The sequence below is a fragment of the Symphalangus syndactylus genome, chromosome 3, assembly GCF_028878055.3.
Source record: "Symphalangus syndactylus isolate Jambi chromosome 3, NHGRI_mSymSyn1-v2.1_pri, whole genome shotgun sequence".
NCBI lineage: Eukaryota > Metazoa > Chordata > Mammalia > Primates > Hylobatidae > Symphalangus > Symphalangus syndactylus.
This window is the reverse complement of record NC_072425.2, coordinates 74,179,615-74,195,483: the sequence shown is the minus strand read 5'-3', so window position 1 is coordinate 74,195,483 and position 15,869 is coordinate 74,179,615. Positions and strand designations below refer to the sequence as shown.

General features: G+C 37.5%; 1 protein-coding gene across 12 annotated transcripts in view; it reads left to right on the top strand.

Moving 5' to 3' along the window:
- The window catches only part of SMC5 (structural maintenance of chromosomes 5), a 101,111-nt gene that overhangs the window by 23,445 nt on the left and 61,797 nt on the right, over nucleotides 1-15,869 (top strand). For 7 of the 12 annotated variants that reach the window (XM_063637006.1, XM_063637001.1, XM_063636998.1 and 4 more), the window contains exons 7-8: nucleotides 530-691; nucleotides 4,340-4,411. In XM_063637006.1, coding sequence (XP_063493076.1) covers nucleotides 530-691; nucleotides 4,340-4,411 — 234 coding nt within the window. The remainder of the gene's footprint in view (nucleotides 1-529; nucleotides 692-4,339; nucleotides 4,412-15,869) is intronic. The other 5 variants (XM_063636999.1, XM_055272305.2, XM_063637005.1 and 2 more) reach the window with 1 other exon arrangement.

Here is a 15,869-nt window from a genome sequence, read left to right as displayed (position 1 = left end):
CATCATTCCATTCACTCTTATATAATGCTGTCTTAGTGTGCCACTTAATTTTGTTTTAGCAAATACTCCTATGACATGACAGGCATCACTTTCACCTACATGCTGCTTTTTATTTTCTTTTGACCCATTTTCATTTTGTTCTGTTTTTTTTTTTTTTTTCTTCATTTTTACCCTTTATCCTTGAGTTTCTTTTGTTTCTTTATGCATCCCTGTATCTCTTCTTTATTGACAGATTAGAGGTAAGTCACATTTTCGTAGCCATTAGGATATGTTTCAGAGAACAGGGTGGAAGTCCGAGAATCTGAACTGGTGATAGAAATAAACGCTCAGTGATTATCAAGACTGTTACTAAATCATTACACTGGTATTTACTATTTCTGAAGTTGTCCCAGAGGACAAATTTACATTAATAAACCTGTTTTGATGTCAAAACAATCTTTTCTTAAATTTGGTTTCTGCCTGTATCTTGATTTTTAGTATATGTGTTTAAGCTAGGGCATTAACTTCTGTTTGTTGAATTATTTGCAAGGAATATGAAAATGTTCGTCAGGAATATGAAGAAGTAAAACTAGTTCGTGACCGAGTGAAGGAAGAGGTCAGAAAACTTAAAGAAGGGCAGATTCCTATAACACGTCGAATTGAAGAAATGGAAAACGAGCGTCACAATTTGGAGGCTCAAATCAAAGAAAAGGTACTTTTTGGGTTCAATTTTGGATTATCTGAATTTTATTTTAGCAAATATAAAAAATATTTTGCAGGTGTTTGAAAATATTTTCAAGGGTTTTCCAGTATCTTTTATTTCTTAAGTTTTTTAACTAGGAATTCTGCCACCATAGGATTTTCAAGGACATACTCATTACTGTTGAAGTGTTGCTACTTTATAGGACTTCCAAGATATAAAGAGAGAAGAGTGAAATATGATTTTTTTTTTAGGTACAAGAGGATTCATAGTGATATTCCTGGAAACACTGAGCTCTTTTTGTGAATATGTTATGTATCTGCTTCATAATTATACACCCTTTTGAAGGAGGGCAATATAGAAAATCTGATGTTTTTGGAATAGATAATAGAATAATATTCCCTGTATTTTAAAAGTATAACTAGATATTTTTTATGACTATGGCTTCTAACCTTTGGTGGATTTTGAAGTTAGAGATTATTTCAGAATTGTTTAAATTCCTTCTTCTAAAATAACGCAGTATAGGCAGATCCAAAATTGTGCATGAGATTTTGGAGATTCATGGATGCACTGAAGTCAAGGTATTGACCCCTACTTAAGAACCTCTGATATGGCTGGGCACAGTGGCTCATGCCTGTAATCCCAGCACTTTGGGAGGCTGAGGCAGGCGGATCAGTTGAGCTCAGGAGTTCAAGACCAGCTTGGCCAACATGGTGAAACCCTGTCTCTGTGAAAAATACAAAAAAGTTAGCCAGGCATGGTGGTATGTGCCTATAGGTCCCTGCTACTTGTGAGGCTGAGGCAGGAGGATCACTTGCACCTACGAGGCAGAGGTTGCAGTGAGCTGAGATCGTGCCACTGCTCTCCAGTGTGGATGACAGAGCGAGGCCCTATCTCAAAAAATATATGTGATAATAAAAATTTAAAAATAAATCAAAAAAATAATTTCTGATATAAATTGTCAGTTGGCTCAAATATGTAGAATTATTTGTAATTAGACCAGTGGAATTTATGCTATATATAGGTTAATTTTATGAAACCAGAAAACCATTCATAATCTTTGTCTACTGTATACCCCTGATTTTGGCCACTGTGCTTGAAGATGGGTGTCAGTGATCGTAAAGGGTGGATCTTGGCCTGGCACTGCTATTGGGAAAAAAATTGTGTGAAACATGATTTCTGCTATTGAAAGATCATTTAGGAGATAGTGTATTACGAACTTAGCAGTATTTTTTTATAGGCATCGTCTCTATTTTTAAAGATTTTAAAGATTGTGTTTTATTCTCATGTGAATATACTACTCCAGGTTTTTTGTTACTGAATTTGAGATTGCCATTTATACAGGTTTGACTAATATAAGTTTCATCTTTTGTTTGTAAAAAAGAAGTTATGTGGAGCTCTTTGATTTCGAGATGTGATTGTACTTTCTCTTTTTAGGCACCTGAAAGTCAGAAAAATGGCTTCTTGAGCTAGATTGTACCAGATACTATGTTGAGCAATGTTTACTGAGTGAGAAAGGCCATATCTAGGAATATAAAGTAAACTTTGTAACAGAGGAAATGAATCAACAGTTTTGACTTTGCTACTATCATGTTGGAAAATCTCCACTATATCTTAATTCTAATACAGGTTAAAGTGAGTTAAAATTATTGCACTCAAGTCCAGAAAATTAAACAATTACTAAGATCAGATAAAGGTTTTAGGACTTGATTAGATCTGATTCTGAAAGAGCGCTGCCATTGGTCATTTTAAATGTTACGGGGGCGGCGGGGGGGGGGGGGGGGGGGGAAGGAATTGTAGATATTATCTAGACAAGTACCCTCATTTTATTGTTAAAGATACTGAATACCAGTGATAACACGACTTCCTCAAGGATATGAAACTAATAGTTGGCAGTCATTGTTATGTTAATGATGGTTGGTTGTAGTTAAGTTGTGGATTTGTAATTGCTTTTTTTTGTTCTTGAATTTTCTGTTACTGTAAAACTACTTTTGTAGTGGAAAATATGTACATAATAAATTTCAAATCTCTTAATTAAGGAAACATATTTAACCCTTTGTTTTGTCTATTTATAACAAGCCCAGCTATTGTTAAATTAGGCTCATTGTCAAACATCCACAAGCCTAATTTATTTATGTGAAAATCTGCATGGCCTAAGATGTTTCAGAATTATTTTCTTAAAGAAGTGATCCTGGATTCTGAAGTGGTACCTTATGTCAGTCTATAGTAAAAGTAGTTATTAGCACCCATAGCCTTGCAACAGTAATGCAGTGGTTAATTTTGTTTAATATTCATGCTGTTCTTCTTCCTGCTGGTTCTGTTCCAGCAGAAAACTTTTTCCAACACTTGTAATTTTTTTTTTTTTTTTTAATTCCAGGCAGGTGATAAAGTGTTACAGACAGGGCATAGGCTTTTGAGTCACACAGACCTGTATTTTAAATCCTCACTCAGCTGTCTGACCTTCAGCAAATCATTTAGTCTCTCTGAGTTTTATTCTCCTCAGTCAGGTGAGGATAGTAATAGTAATCTTTATCTTACATGATTAGCATGTATGATTTAAGCCTGCATACATCAGTGTTACTAGCATCAGAAAATTAGTTTTCCTCTATGGGAAGAAACTATTGTCTCTTGGCATCAGAGATCCACCAGAGACGTGATTTCCTAGGAGGGCTCACAGCTAAAATTTATTACAGCAAAAGGATGCAAAACAGTCAGGAAAGGGAAAATGCCCTGAGGACAAAGTCTAGAAGAAACCAGGCACAAGCTTCCAAGGGTCCTCCCCCAGAGAAGTCACACAGAATGTGCTTAATTCTTCTGTCATCAAATTATTACAACATTTTTAAAGTCCTGTCTATAGGGGAAGTGCATTACAGACTCAGCACCCAAGGTTTTTATGGGCTTTGGGCAACTAGGCATTCTAGCTGCACGTTCTCAACTTCCAGAATGCAAGAAGGAAAGCAGATGTTCTGCATCAGCCACATTGTTTGTACAAACAGGCACAGTGAGCCACTCTTATCAGTTAGGAAATGGTAGAAACACTCCCAAAATCCAAATTTCCAGACAACAACCAAGGACTGACCTTGCAAACAAGCCTTTCCAAGAATAGTAGTCTTAGCCTATAATGTTAATTGTTTTCTGTATAACCCTGTTTTCTACTGTTTGAATTACATATTATAGTTGTTAATGATGTGTAAGATGTCTATTATATGTCATGTATGTGTTTTATGTGTTAATGAAAAATATCAAGGAGGTAACATACTTGGTATGATAGAACTCTGCATTTGAAATCAGACCTGATTTTTTATAATTAGTTTCCATTTTTTAGCTATGTATACAGGTTACTTGGCCTCTTTTGAGCCCCACCAGTCAGTAATATTTGTCCTGATTTTCCTGTAGGGTTGTTTTTAGGATCAGATGAAATAGGAAGATAAATGTAAAGAGAAAAACATGCATGCGTATTACTGCAACTGTTTATTAATATCATTAGGAATAACCTTTTATAGACTTGCAAATAACTCTTGGTATTTTGTTGATAATTATGGATTTTGCTTGAAATAAATTTTTGTGGGTTAACTCAATATTTGAATGGGCAGGGCCATATAATTTGCTTGCATGAGTTTTTAACTAGCTGTCCCCCCCCCCTCTGGTTTAATTTTACAGGCGACAGATATTAAGGAGGCATCTCAAAAATGCAAACAGAAGCAAGATGTTATAGAAAGGAAAGATAAACATGTAAGGTTTCATACTAAAATTTTTATTACATCAAAGTTTGCTCTAACTTTTGTTTTCAAATACGTATTATGGGACAGATTCTTGTTGGGGAATGGCCAAGATCCTCTGCATTCTCTTATTTCTTAATCTGAGGGAATGTAAGATTTGGAAGTATAGTAGTTGCTTAGAGGACAATTGGGAAAAATTTCTCAAAACTACTGGCAGCTGTGCCTTACGATCTTTGTAGCTGAGTGGCTGTAGTTTTTTAATAGGATAATGGTGGATTTGGTTACCTTAACAGCAAAAATTAAGCTCTAAGGGATTTATTCTATTGTTTTTTAAAACACAGAAATAGACCTTTTATTTTGAAAAATCAGTGATAACACTTATGTAGAAAATGCATATGTGCATATGTACGTTTATGCATGATTGAAATTAATGGGACAAAGTATACTTAAACTATGGAACTTTTCGTCTTTTGTTTTTTGTTTTTGTTTTTTTTTTTTTTTTGGAGACAGGGTCTCTGTTACCCAGGTCGGAGTACAGTGGCTTGATCTTGGCTCACTGCAGCCTCTGCCTCCCAGGCTCAAATAATCCTCCCACCTCAGCCTCCTGAGTAGCTGGGATCACAGGTGCATGCCACCACACCCAGGTACTTTTTTGAATTTTTGTAGAGATGGGTTTTTGCCATGTTGCCCAGGCTGGCCTCGAATGCCTGAGCTCAAGCTATCCACCTGCCTCGGCTTCCCAAAGTGCTGGGATTACAGGCATGAGCCACTGCCCCTGCCTAGAACTTTTTATCTTTATTATATTTTTATTGTTGAGTTTTACTCTGTTTTGATATAATCTTGGTTTATAGCTCCAATTTCTAGAAATGAAGGCACTTAACGTTGTAAAACTTTAGCCTACTGCAGGTAATTTATTGCTAAGGAAAAATCTTGTTTCAATTTGTAGTATCGTGTTGTTTTTGATATGTGCAGCTTCTTCTCAATCTGAGAATATAAATTAAAAGTTTTTAAAGTTTTTTTCCTTTATAATATTGTTTTTTCTTAGTAGATTTTTGTTTCTTTTCTTATTTTGGTTTCTTGCTTTCTTCCTGGAGTCTTTCCTTGTTTATCTGGGAATCTTTGGTTCTCTTTATGGTTAAAAGTAAGGCATTAAAAGGCTGATTACAAATTTTTCGTGCGTGGGTGGGCCTGATGACAAAATTATGTTAGGATGATTAGGTAAGAAAGTGGGCTCTTTTGCTAACAGATGCCCAAATATATGTGTGTTTCTATTCTTCAGGACCATTCTGAGACTAAATTTTGAAATTACCTGCCTTAGGGGTAGACATGTAACTTCAAGCATTTCTGGTGGTTGAAGCATTATGTTAATCTCCTAGTTTTCAGCCTCACCCCTTTTTCTATCCCTTTAAGTCCCAGGCGGCTCATTTAATTTCTCCAAAGAATTAACCACAAATGTTCACAGAAGCAGCTTGGTTGTCAGTGTTACGTGCTTAGGGTTGTGTATGTTGGGAGAAGGGGATTGGGATATGAAGGAAGATATGAATAATTGCATTCTATGTGATGTTGTTTGTACTTGGCATTTCCTAGTCCTAAGAATTTCTGGGGTTTTTATTTGTTTTTATTTTTTAGAAGGAATAATCAGTTCTTCACATCCCTTTCTTTTTCACTCACCCTTTACACTATGGTTCCTATAATATACTGCTAAATTAGTTATTTGTTTTTTCGTCTTCTAAGTATTTATTAAACTTTCCATTTAGTGATCTCTCTTCCCTTTCTTTTATCCTCATAGGATGGATCCCTTTTTACTCCACTCCTATTATTTTATTAGGGTTAGGCAGAAAAAGACATAAAACTAATCCTATATTCCCAGACACAAATACAAAGTTGGTAGATTGCCTCATGTTGAACTTCCCTTGTATTCCTGCCTTAAATTTTAATTGATGTTTTAATACATTGTGGTATTCAACTATAAAATTTTGTATTTAGGATTTTTTGAACTGTGTGAGATTGGCCTATAATTTTATTGTTTGTTCTATTCTTAACTGGTTTTGTTTTCAGGCTTATGCAGACCTGGTAAATAATTTAATACTCCTTGGATCAGTTTCAATCATTTATATTTCTTCTCTTCCTATCACTGATATTTGTGTATCCATTTTTTCCCCTCATCATATTTGCCAGGGCTTGTCACTTTGTAAGTCTTTTCAACTAATTTTTTTAAAAAATCAACTTTATTTTTTGTTGACTATTTAATGATTTCCTCTTTCTTAATTCATCTTTCTGCTTTGAGTATTTTTTAACGTTCTTGAATTGTAAAAAGTGTGTTTCTTTTATTTTTCATCTTTCCTAATTTTAATAAATGCATTGTAGGATATAAATTTTTTTCTGGGCATCATTTGGCTACATCTCACATGTGTTGATTAGTAGGCTCTTTGTTTCAGTTTAAGATATAATTTTTGTTTAAATGTTTTCATTCATTTGAGGTTACCTAGCAGTTCTTATTGTTTTAATTTCTATGGATATGGAATTTTTTAGGCTTTTAAAAAATGTCGATTTCTACTTATACTGCTTTATGGTCAACAAATGTGGCCTTATGACTTTTTTAAAGAATTTTTTGAGACTTTTTTTTGGCTTTTATTGTATATTTGATTTTTGTACCTATTCTTCATGTATTTGAAAAGAATGTGCATTCTTTCTTCAGGTGTGGACATATGTATACACACACATACATACATACATTAGAATAGGCTTACTATAATTATGTATACTCATATATGTATACTCATATATTCTACTTTTTTGTTAACCTACTTGATTTAGTTTTTGTTGTTGTTATTGTTATAAGACGGAGTCTTGCTCTATCTCCGAGGCTGGAGTACAGTGGCACAGTCTTGGCTCACTGCAGCTTCTGCCTCCCGGGTTCAAGTGATTCTCCTGCCTGAGTCTCCCAAGTAGCTGGGACTACAGGCATGCACCACCATGCCTGGCTAATTTTTGTATTTTTAATAGAGACGGAGTTTCACCATGTTGACCAGGCTGGTCTCAAACACCTGACCTCAAGTAATTCACCTGCGTTGGCCTCCTAAAGTGCTAGAATTACAAATGTGAGCCACCGCACCTGGCCTGATTTAGTTATTTTTAAGGTGTCAGTATCTCCTTCTATGAGCATAGGTTTGTCTGTTTTTCCTTGTAATTATATCAGTTTTTGCTTCCTAGATTTTAAAGCTTTCTTACTTTGTTTTTATTTCTGTACCATGTTTTGGTTTATGTGCTGTAAATAATACTGGGTTTTGTTTTGAAATTTTTTTCAATTTGATGGGAAATAAAGGAGTTTAAACAGATGAAGTTTAAACAGTTCACATTTACTGTTATGTTTTCTACTTATACTTTTTACTTGATTCCTCCTCTCTTTCTATTTTCTGTTGCTGTTAACCAAGGTTTTCTCATTCTATTTTTTATTCTATAGGTTGAAAGTTGTATTTAGTCCTATTCTAGTGATTATCTTAAAATTTTAAGTGACACATTTCTAACAAAAGAGTTCATCAGTATCTTTATTCTCCCACCTAATTAAGAACAAAAAATTAGCAAGCTTATACTTTCTCTTCCTGTACTTCCATGTCAGTATCATCAGAAGTTTGACTTGTGGTTATTTAAAATATTATTATTATTATTATTTTACTGCCAGTATTGACATGTTGGGTATCTCTAATATGAAATCTAAAAATGCTCCAAAACCCAAAACTGTTTTGAGTGTATTGACATGATGCTTAAAGGAAATGCACTTTAGAGCATTTTGGATTTCTGGATTGGGGAAGTTGAACCTGTAAGTATAATGCAGATATTCAAAGGTCTTAAAAAATTTGAAATCCAAAGCACTTCTGGTCCCAAGCATTTTGGATAAAGGATAATCAGCCTGTGTTTAGATTTAATGATATGTTTTATTGGTTTATTTGATCGTGTTGCTTTTGTATTATACTTCCTCTGGCTTGCTAGGAAAGGAGAAATAAAGAGTTCTCTTTTGACTAAAGTCCCATCCTTTTACTTTAAGCCTGTTTGTGTCTTTGAATCTAAAATGTGCCTCTTGTAAACAGTAGATAGTTGGACCATGATTTTTTTGTCCTCATTAGCATAAAACCAGATATTGCAGAAAGGGGTTTATCACAATAATAAAAGACACTCCTGTCACTCAGAAAATTCCAAGGGTTTTAAGAATAATAAACGACACTCCTGTCACTCAGAAAATTCCAAGGGTTTTAAGAACTCTGTGCCAAGAACCTAGGACAAAGACTAAATATGTATGTTTATACCACAATAGTTCTTTTATATTGGATAGGAAGAAAAAAAAGTTATAAACAACAAAATACATTTATGTTATATTTTACATTTATCTATTTAATTACCTTTACTGGTTCTCTTGATTTATTTGTGTAGATTCAGAGTACTGTCTAGGGTCCTTTCATTTCAGCCTTAAAGATGCCTTTTAGTGTATCTTGTAGGGGAGGTCTGCTAGTGACAAATTGTTTTTTTGTTTATCTAGGAATGTCTTAAGTTTTTGTTTATTTTTGAAAGATAGTTTTTGCTGGATATAGAATTCTTGGTTTTTTTTTCAGCAGTTTGAATATGTCATCCCACTGCCTTCTGGCCTCCATGGTTTCTAATGAGTCAGTTGTTAATCTTATTGAGGATCCTGGTATATGATGAGTCACTTTTTTCTTACTTATAAAGTTTTCTCTTTCTTATAGCTAATCTTATTTCTAGTTGGGAATCTCCTTGAGTTTATCCTGTTTGGAATTCATTGAGCTTCTTAAATGTGCAGATTAATGTTTTTCATCAAAGTTAGGAAGTCATTGTTAAGTATTTCTTCATATATTCTTTCTGTCTCTTTTCTTTTTTGAGACTTTCATATTTTGATATGCTTGATGGTATCCCACAAATCTCAGAGACTGTTAATTTTTTTTTTTGTTGTTGTTCTGAGATGGACTTTAACTCTTGTTGCCCAGGCCAGAGTGCAATGGCACAGTCTTGGCTCACTGCAACCTCAGCCTCCTGAGTAGCTGGGATTATAGGCGCCCACCATTACACCCAGCTAATTTTTCGTATTTTTAGTAAAGACGGGGTTTCACCACGTTGGCCAGGCTGGTCTCCAACTCCTGACCTCAGGTGATCCACCCGCCTCGGCCTCCCAAAGTGCTGAGATTGCAGGCATGAGCCACCACGCCTGGCCCTCCGATTATTTTTCTTGATTTCTTTTTTCTTCCTCTCCCTCAAGCTGGATAATTTCAATCAACCTGTCTTCAAGTTCACTTATTCTTTCTTCTGCCTGTTTGAATTTGCTGTTAAGACCCTCTGATTAATCTTTCATTTCAGTTACTGCATTTTTCAACTCTAAATTTTTCTCTTTGGCTTTTTTTTATAGTTTCTGTGCTTTTATTGATACTCCATATTCAGTGAGATGTTGTTCTCTTCCTTTCCTTTAGTTTTTTTTTTTTTGACATGGTTTCTTTTAGTTTATTGAACATATTTAAAATAGCTGTTTTAATCCTTTTCCTATTTAGAAAAAAAGTACATGCAGCTCACTGCCAGCACTCATTTAATTTTACATAAACACACTCTGAGGCTTAACCAAATCTGACTGATTTTCAATGTGAAAGTAAGCACCGCTGGCAAGTATTCTCAGGGCAAACAGAAAAATGGTTAAAGCCCCTTTGTCTTGTAAGTCCATTTCTGTACTTCCTCAGGGACTTTTTCTGTTGACTGCTTTTTTCCTGAGTGTGGGCCATACGTTTTCCTTTATTTGAATGTGTTACAAGTTTTTATTGAAACTGGACGGTTTAAGTAACATACTCTAGCAACTCTGGAAGTCAGTCCCTTTCCCCTCCCCAGGGCTTGTTGTTGTTGCTGTTTCATTGAATATGTTGTTGGTGTTTGTTTGTTTAGTGACTTTCTTAGTTCTGTAAAGTTCTTATTCTTGGTCATATGTGGCTACTGAAGTCAATACTAGGTTAGTTTAGTGGTTAGCTAATGACTGAATCTGTATTTCCTAAAATGCCTGGAACCCATGTGTTTCCCAGTCTTTGTTGAGGATCTCTGTGTATATGTTGGGTCATGCCTTCAACATTCAGCCAGGCAGTATTCACACTTTACTGAGATACAATCATTTTTCTTGAATAAATGCTCCTAAGATTGTTGAAAACTTTGGTTAACTCTGTCTCAGCTTTCACTTCCTATTTGCACACAACCTCAAAATGAAACAGAGATGAGAACTTAGGGTCTTCTCAGGTCTTTTTGGATCATGTACATAGCCCTGGGCATGCACACAGTCCTGCTAATGCACATGACCTTCTAGAATCCCAGGAATTTCCAAAACCTCATATGGTTTGGGGAGAAGCTCATTCCCCAGCCTTTTCTTTTAAGATTTTTGGTTAGCTTATTGTTTGCTGTAACTGTTATCTGCTTCAGGCAGTTGTGATGCTAAACAATTGCTTCTGATTGTTTTTGACAAATGCATGCAAGGAAAAGGCTGTTTTGCAGTGGTGAGCTGTGAGTCAGGTCAAATACAAACAAGCCTTATACAAGTAAGTTTTCCCAGGAAACTGCTGGGTAGATCAGATAATGACATTTCTCTGAGAATGAGGATTTATTAGGTTGGTGCAAAAGTAATTGCATTTTTTTTTGCCATTAGAGCTCCAAACCTGTTCATATCTCTCCAGTGGCTGCTAGACTGCAGGTTTTCACTATGATTGTGGGCTGTTGCTTTTCAAGGATGCCACATGAATGGAACAAGGGGTTTAGGAATGAAGCAAGTTCAAAATTCTACAGAGCTTGCTGTTTTTACTGAGATTCAGCCATTTTTCTTGAATAAGAGCTTCCCATATTGTTACAAGCATTTGGTTAAATTCCAGAGTCCTGTGAAAGTGTTAATTTTGACGATTTTTGTCAGTGTTCTCATCACTTTTATGGAGGAGAAGATTTCTGGAGTTCCTTACTTCACCATTCCTGATGACATCCAAATCTTTTCTATATCTACAGAAAAATGTGGCTGGGATTTTAATAGGAATTTCATTAAACATTTGGGAAGAATTGAAATCTTTACTATGTTGAATCCTCTGATCTATGAACGTGGTATGTCTCTATTTATTTAGATTTTTTATTTCTTTCGTTAGCATTATGTAGTTTTAGCAACAAGTCCTCTGTGTGTTTTGTTAGATTCATACCTCTGACTTGATTTCTTTTTCTTTCTTCTTTGGTAGATATTTTGGGAGTTTCTACGTAGGCAGTCATGTCAGCTACAAATGGGGACAGCTTTATTTCTTTCTTTCTGATTTGTATGCACTTAGTTTTCTTGCCTTATTGCATTGGCTACAACTTCAGCGCTCTGTTGAATAAGAGTGGTGAACACTGAAATCTTCACCTTATTCTTGATCTTAGGAGGAAAGCATTCAGTTTTTCGTTATTCAGTACGTAATAATGGCAGGTTTTTTAAAAAATATGTATGTTCTGTCAGATTCAGGAAATTCTTACATGTATTCCTATGTTTCTGGGAATTTTTATGTTGAGTACATACTCAATTTTGTCAAATGCTTTTCTGCATCTGTTGATATGATTATGTAAGTTTTTAGGTGGTTAATAAGTGATGGATTATATTGATTGATTTTTGACTACCAAATCAATTTTGCATCCCTCAAATAAACCCCACTTGGTTGTGGTGTATAAGTGTATAATTCTTTTTACATATTGCTGAATTCTGTGTTAAAGGATTAAAGGATTTTTGCATCTGTATTCATGAGTGATACTGTTTTGTAGTCTTTTTGTGTTCTCTGCCTAGTTTTGGTATTAGGATAATAACTAGTTTCATAAAACGAATTGGGAAGTGATCCTTCCTCTTCTACTTTCTGAAAGAGATTATATAGAATTGATGTTTATATACTTTAAACATTTTGTGTAATTCTCAAGTGAAACTCTCTGGGTATAGAGATTTCTTCTTGGAGGGAGTTTTAAAATTAGGTTTTCAACTTCCTTAATAGCTATTAGACTAGTCAAATAATCTATTTCATATTAGGTGAATTGGTCCTTTTGTCTAAGTTGTCAAATTTATGTATGCATAAATTCTCTTATCCTTTGGTATGTATAGAATCTGTAGTGATAACCCTATTTCATTCCTGATATTGGCAATTCCCCCTATCCCCCACCCCTCCACTCTTTTTTTAGTTAATCTTGCCAAAGATTTGCTAATTTTATTCATTTTTTTTCAAGGAAGCAGCTGTTTGTTTTATTGATTTTTCTCTCTCTTTTCCATTTCATTAATATCTGTTCTTATCTTTATGATTCCCCTTCTGCCTGATGTAGATGGGCTCATTTTTTATGGGTTCTTGAGGTGGAAGCATAGATTATTGATTTGATGCTTTTCCTCTTATGTATACACTTAGCGTTATACGTTTTCCTGTTACCGCTGCATTAGCTGTGCCCCACAAATTTTGATATGTGCTATTTTTATTTTCATTCGGTTTATTGTGTTTTTCTTTTCATTTTTCTTGAGATCACACAATTTGTTTATTCACTAACCTGGTATTAGACATTTAGACTGTTTCTAGTTTTGGGCTACTGCCAGTAGATCTGCCATAGATATTCTTCTACTGCTTTTTGTATGGACATTTGCTTTTATTTCTCTTGAATAATTTCCTAGGAGTAGAATATCGTAGGTGTGCGTTCAGTTTTTTAAGGAATTGCCAAACTTTTCCAGAATTTTGGTATATTGTAATTAATAAAATTTGAATTGTGATGGCTTGGAATTTTTGTTTTTAATGGTCCTTTATGAAAAATTACACCTTCTTAAGGTGTAATTTGAGAAACATTTCTCTGGAGTAGCCTTGGAGGGGTTAGATTTAGGTAGCTAGATGGAGTCTCCTTACATTGTACAAAGTAAAGCAGAATGAGTAAGGATGTAGGTAAAGCGATAGATTTAAAAGCAAGAGAAGGAGGGAGTACTTTAATTATAACTTCTATTAATGGAATGAATATGAGGCAAGGTCATTAGCTGAGTGAGTAGAAGGAAGGTAGCAATAAAGGATTGAATGAGCAAAAGGTGTGAACTCATCTCAGAAAGAGAGCAAAAGTTTATTTAAAAAGTGTAGGCCGGGCGCGGTGGCTCACGCCTGTAATCCCAGCACTTTGGGAGGCCGAGGCGGGCGGATCACGAGGTCAGGAGATCGAGACCATCCTGGCTAACACGGTGAAACCCTGTCTCTACTAAAAATACAAAAAATTAGCTGGGCGCGGTGGCAGGCACCTGTAGTCCCAGCTACTCGGGAGGCTGAGGCAGGAGAATGGTGTGAACCCGGGAGGTGGAGCTTGCAGTGAGCCGAGATCGCGCCACTGCACTTCAGCCTGGGTGACACAGCGAGACTCCATCTCAAAAAAAAAAAAAAAAAGAAAAAGTGTAATAGGTTTATCTGGTAGTTTTGAGTGCCCGTTTAAGTTTTGTGCCATAGATTTAAAGTAAGACCAGTTTTTGAGGGTTTCTTTCATTAGTTCGATTGCTTAGATAGAGATAGTTAGAAGGTATATAGATAGGTTTAATTAGAACTGGGCTTTTTCCCCGGCCGCCCTGTCCGGGAGGAAGTGAGGAGCGCCTCTGCCCGGCCGCCCCGTCCGGGAAGAAGTGAGGAGCGCCTCTGCCCGGCCGCCCCGTCCGGGAAGAAGTGAGGAGCGCCTCTGCCCGGCCACCTATCGTCTGGGAGGTGAGGAGCACCTCTGCCCGGCCGCCCCATCTGGGAGGAAGTGAGGAGCGCCTCTGCCCGGCCGCCTCGCCTGGGAAGAAGTGAGGAGCGCCTCTGCCCAGCCGCCCCGTCTGGGAAGAAGTGAGGAGCGCCTCTGCCTGGCCGCCCCGTCTGGGAAGTGAGGAGCACCTCTGCCCGGCCGCCCCGTCTGGGAAGAAGTGAGGAGCGCTTCTGCCCGGCCACCCCGTCTGGGAAGAAGTGAGGAGCGCCTCTGCCTGGCCGCCCCGTCCGGGAAGAAGTGAGGAGCACCTCTGCCCGGCCACTCATCGTCTGGGAAGTGAGGAGCGCCTCTGCCCGGCCACCTATCGTCTGGGAAGTGAGGAGCGCCTCTGCCCGGCCGCCCCGTCTGGGAAGTGGGGAGTGCCTCTGCCCAGCCGCCCCGTCTGGGAAGTGAGGAGCGCCTCTGCCCGGCCACCCATCGTCTGGGAAGTGAGGAGCGCCTCTGCCCGGCCACCTATCGTCTGGGAAGAAGTGAGGAGCGTCTCTGCCTGGCCGCCCCGTCTGGGAAGTGAGGAGCGCCTCTGCCCGGCAGCCCCGTGTCTGGGAAGAAGTGAGGAGCGCCTCTGCCCGGCCGCTCCGTCTGGGAGGTCTACCACGGAGGCCAGAAGCAATGTGGGGGCTGGACGTGGTGGCTCACGCCTGTGGTCCCGGCACTCTGGGGGGCGAGGCGGGTTGATCACTTCGGGCTAGGAGTTCGAGACCAATCTGGCCAACTTGGCGAAACATGAAAAATACAACAGACAAACCAACCAACCCAGTGACAACAAAACAGGTCTACCCTGGAGTCATACTCTAATTTTTTCTACTTTCCTCCCTTTCTGATCCTTTATCCCACTTTCTTTTTCTTCCTCTTCCTTCTCCCTCTTCTTTGTCAAATAGAGGATTGAGTTATTATCACTGATCCATATAAAGTCCCTCTCTCATCTATTTTAACTCCCACCCCCCATTTCTATTCCCTGACTTCCCATGTGCAACCTTCCTAATATGTTTGATACGCAAAAAAAAAAAAAAAAAAAAAAAAAAAAAAAAAACAGAACTGGGCTTTTTCCTGGCCAGTGTGACAAAAGAAGAAAGGTCAAGGGATCTTTGCAAGGGAGTGGTTATGGCGCTGCATTGTGGAGCCTCAGCTGATTAAGGAAAGAAATGTAAAAAGGTAGTGGGGTTAATGGATTGCACAACCTTGTGGGGGTCAAAAGATAGAGTAGGAATACCAGAGTAAGTAAAATAGAAGAAAAGGAAATAGTGGCCAAAGAATAGAATTATGGAAATACATTTTTCAGAAGTGGTATGATTTGGGGGGCTTTATGATCTAGAACATAACCCTCCTCAGCTACCTTCCTCTGTTCAGTAAACAGGTGGCTGAGGAAAGGTTAAGGAAAAGATGATTGAAGTTGAAGAAGTAAGGGAACACAGAGGCCAAAGAGTTAGATTGATTTTCTGTAGATATGTTTAAGTCACATGATGACGGATATAATGATGGAGAGAGGAAGACAGTGAATCAGATGCCAAAGTCATCCCTGAATGGATAAGGTTGGGGAGGATTTTCAGGGAGGTAGTTAACATAGCAACAAGGGTAATGGATGACAAAGTCTGACCCCATGGTCTTCAGAGGAACCAAAGTGGGGCTCAATTAAAGGAGGAAGGAGTACAGTGGGGATTAATGAGAACACCCCCCCCACCTCCATGTCCTGAAATAAT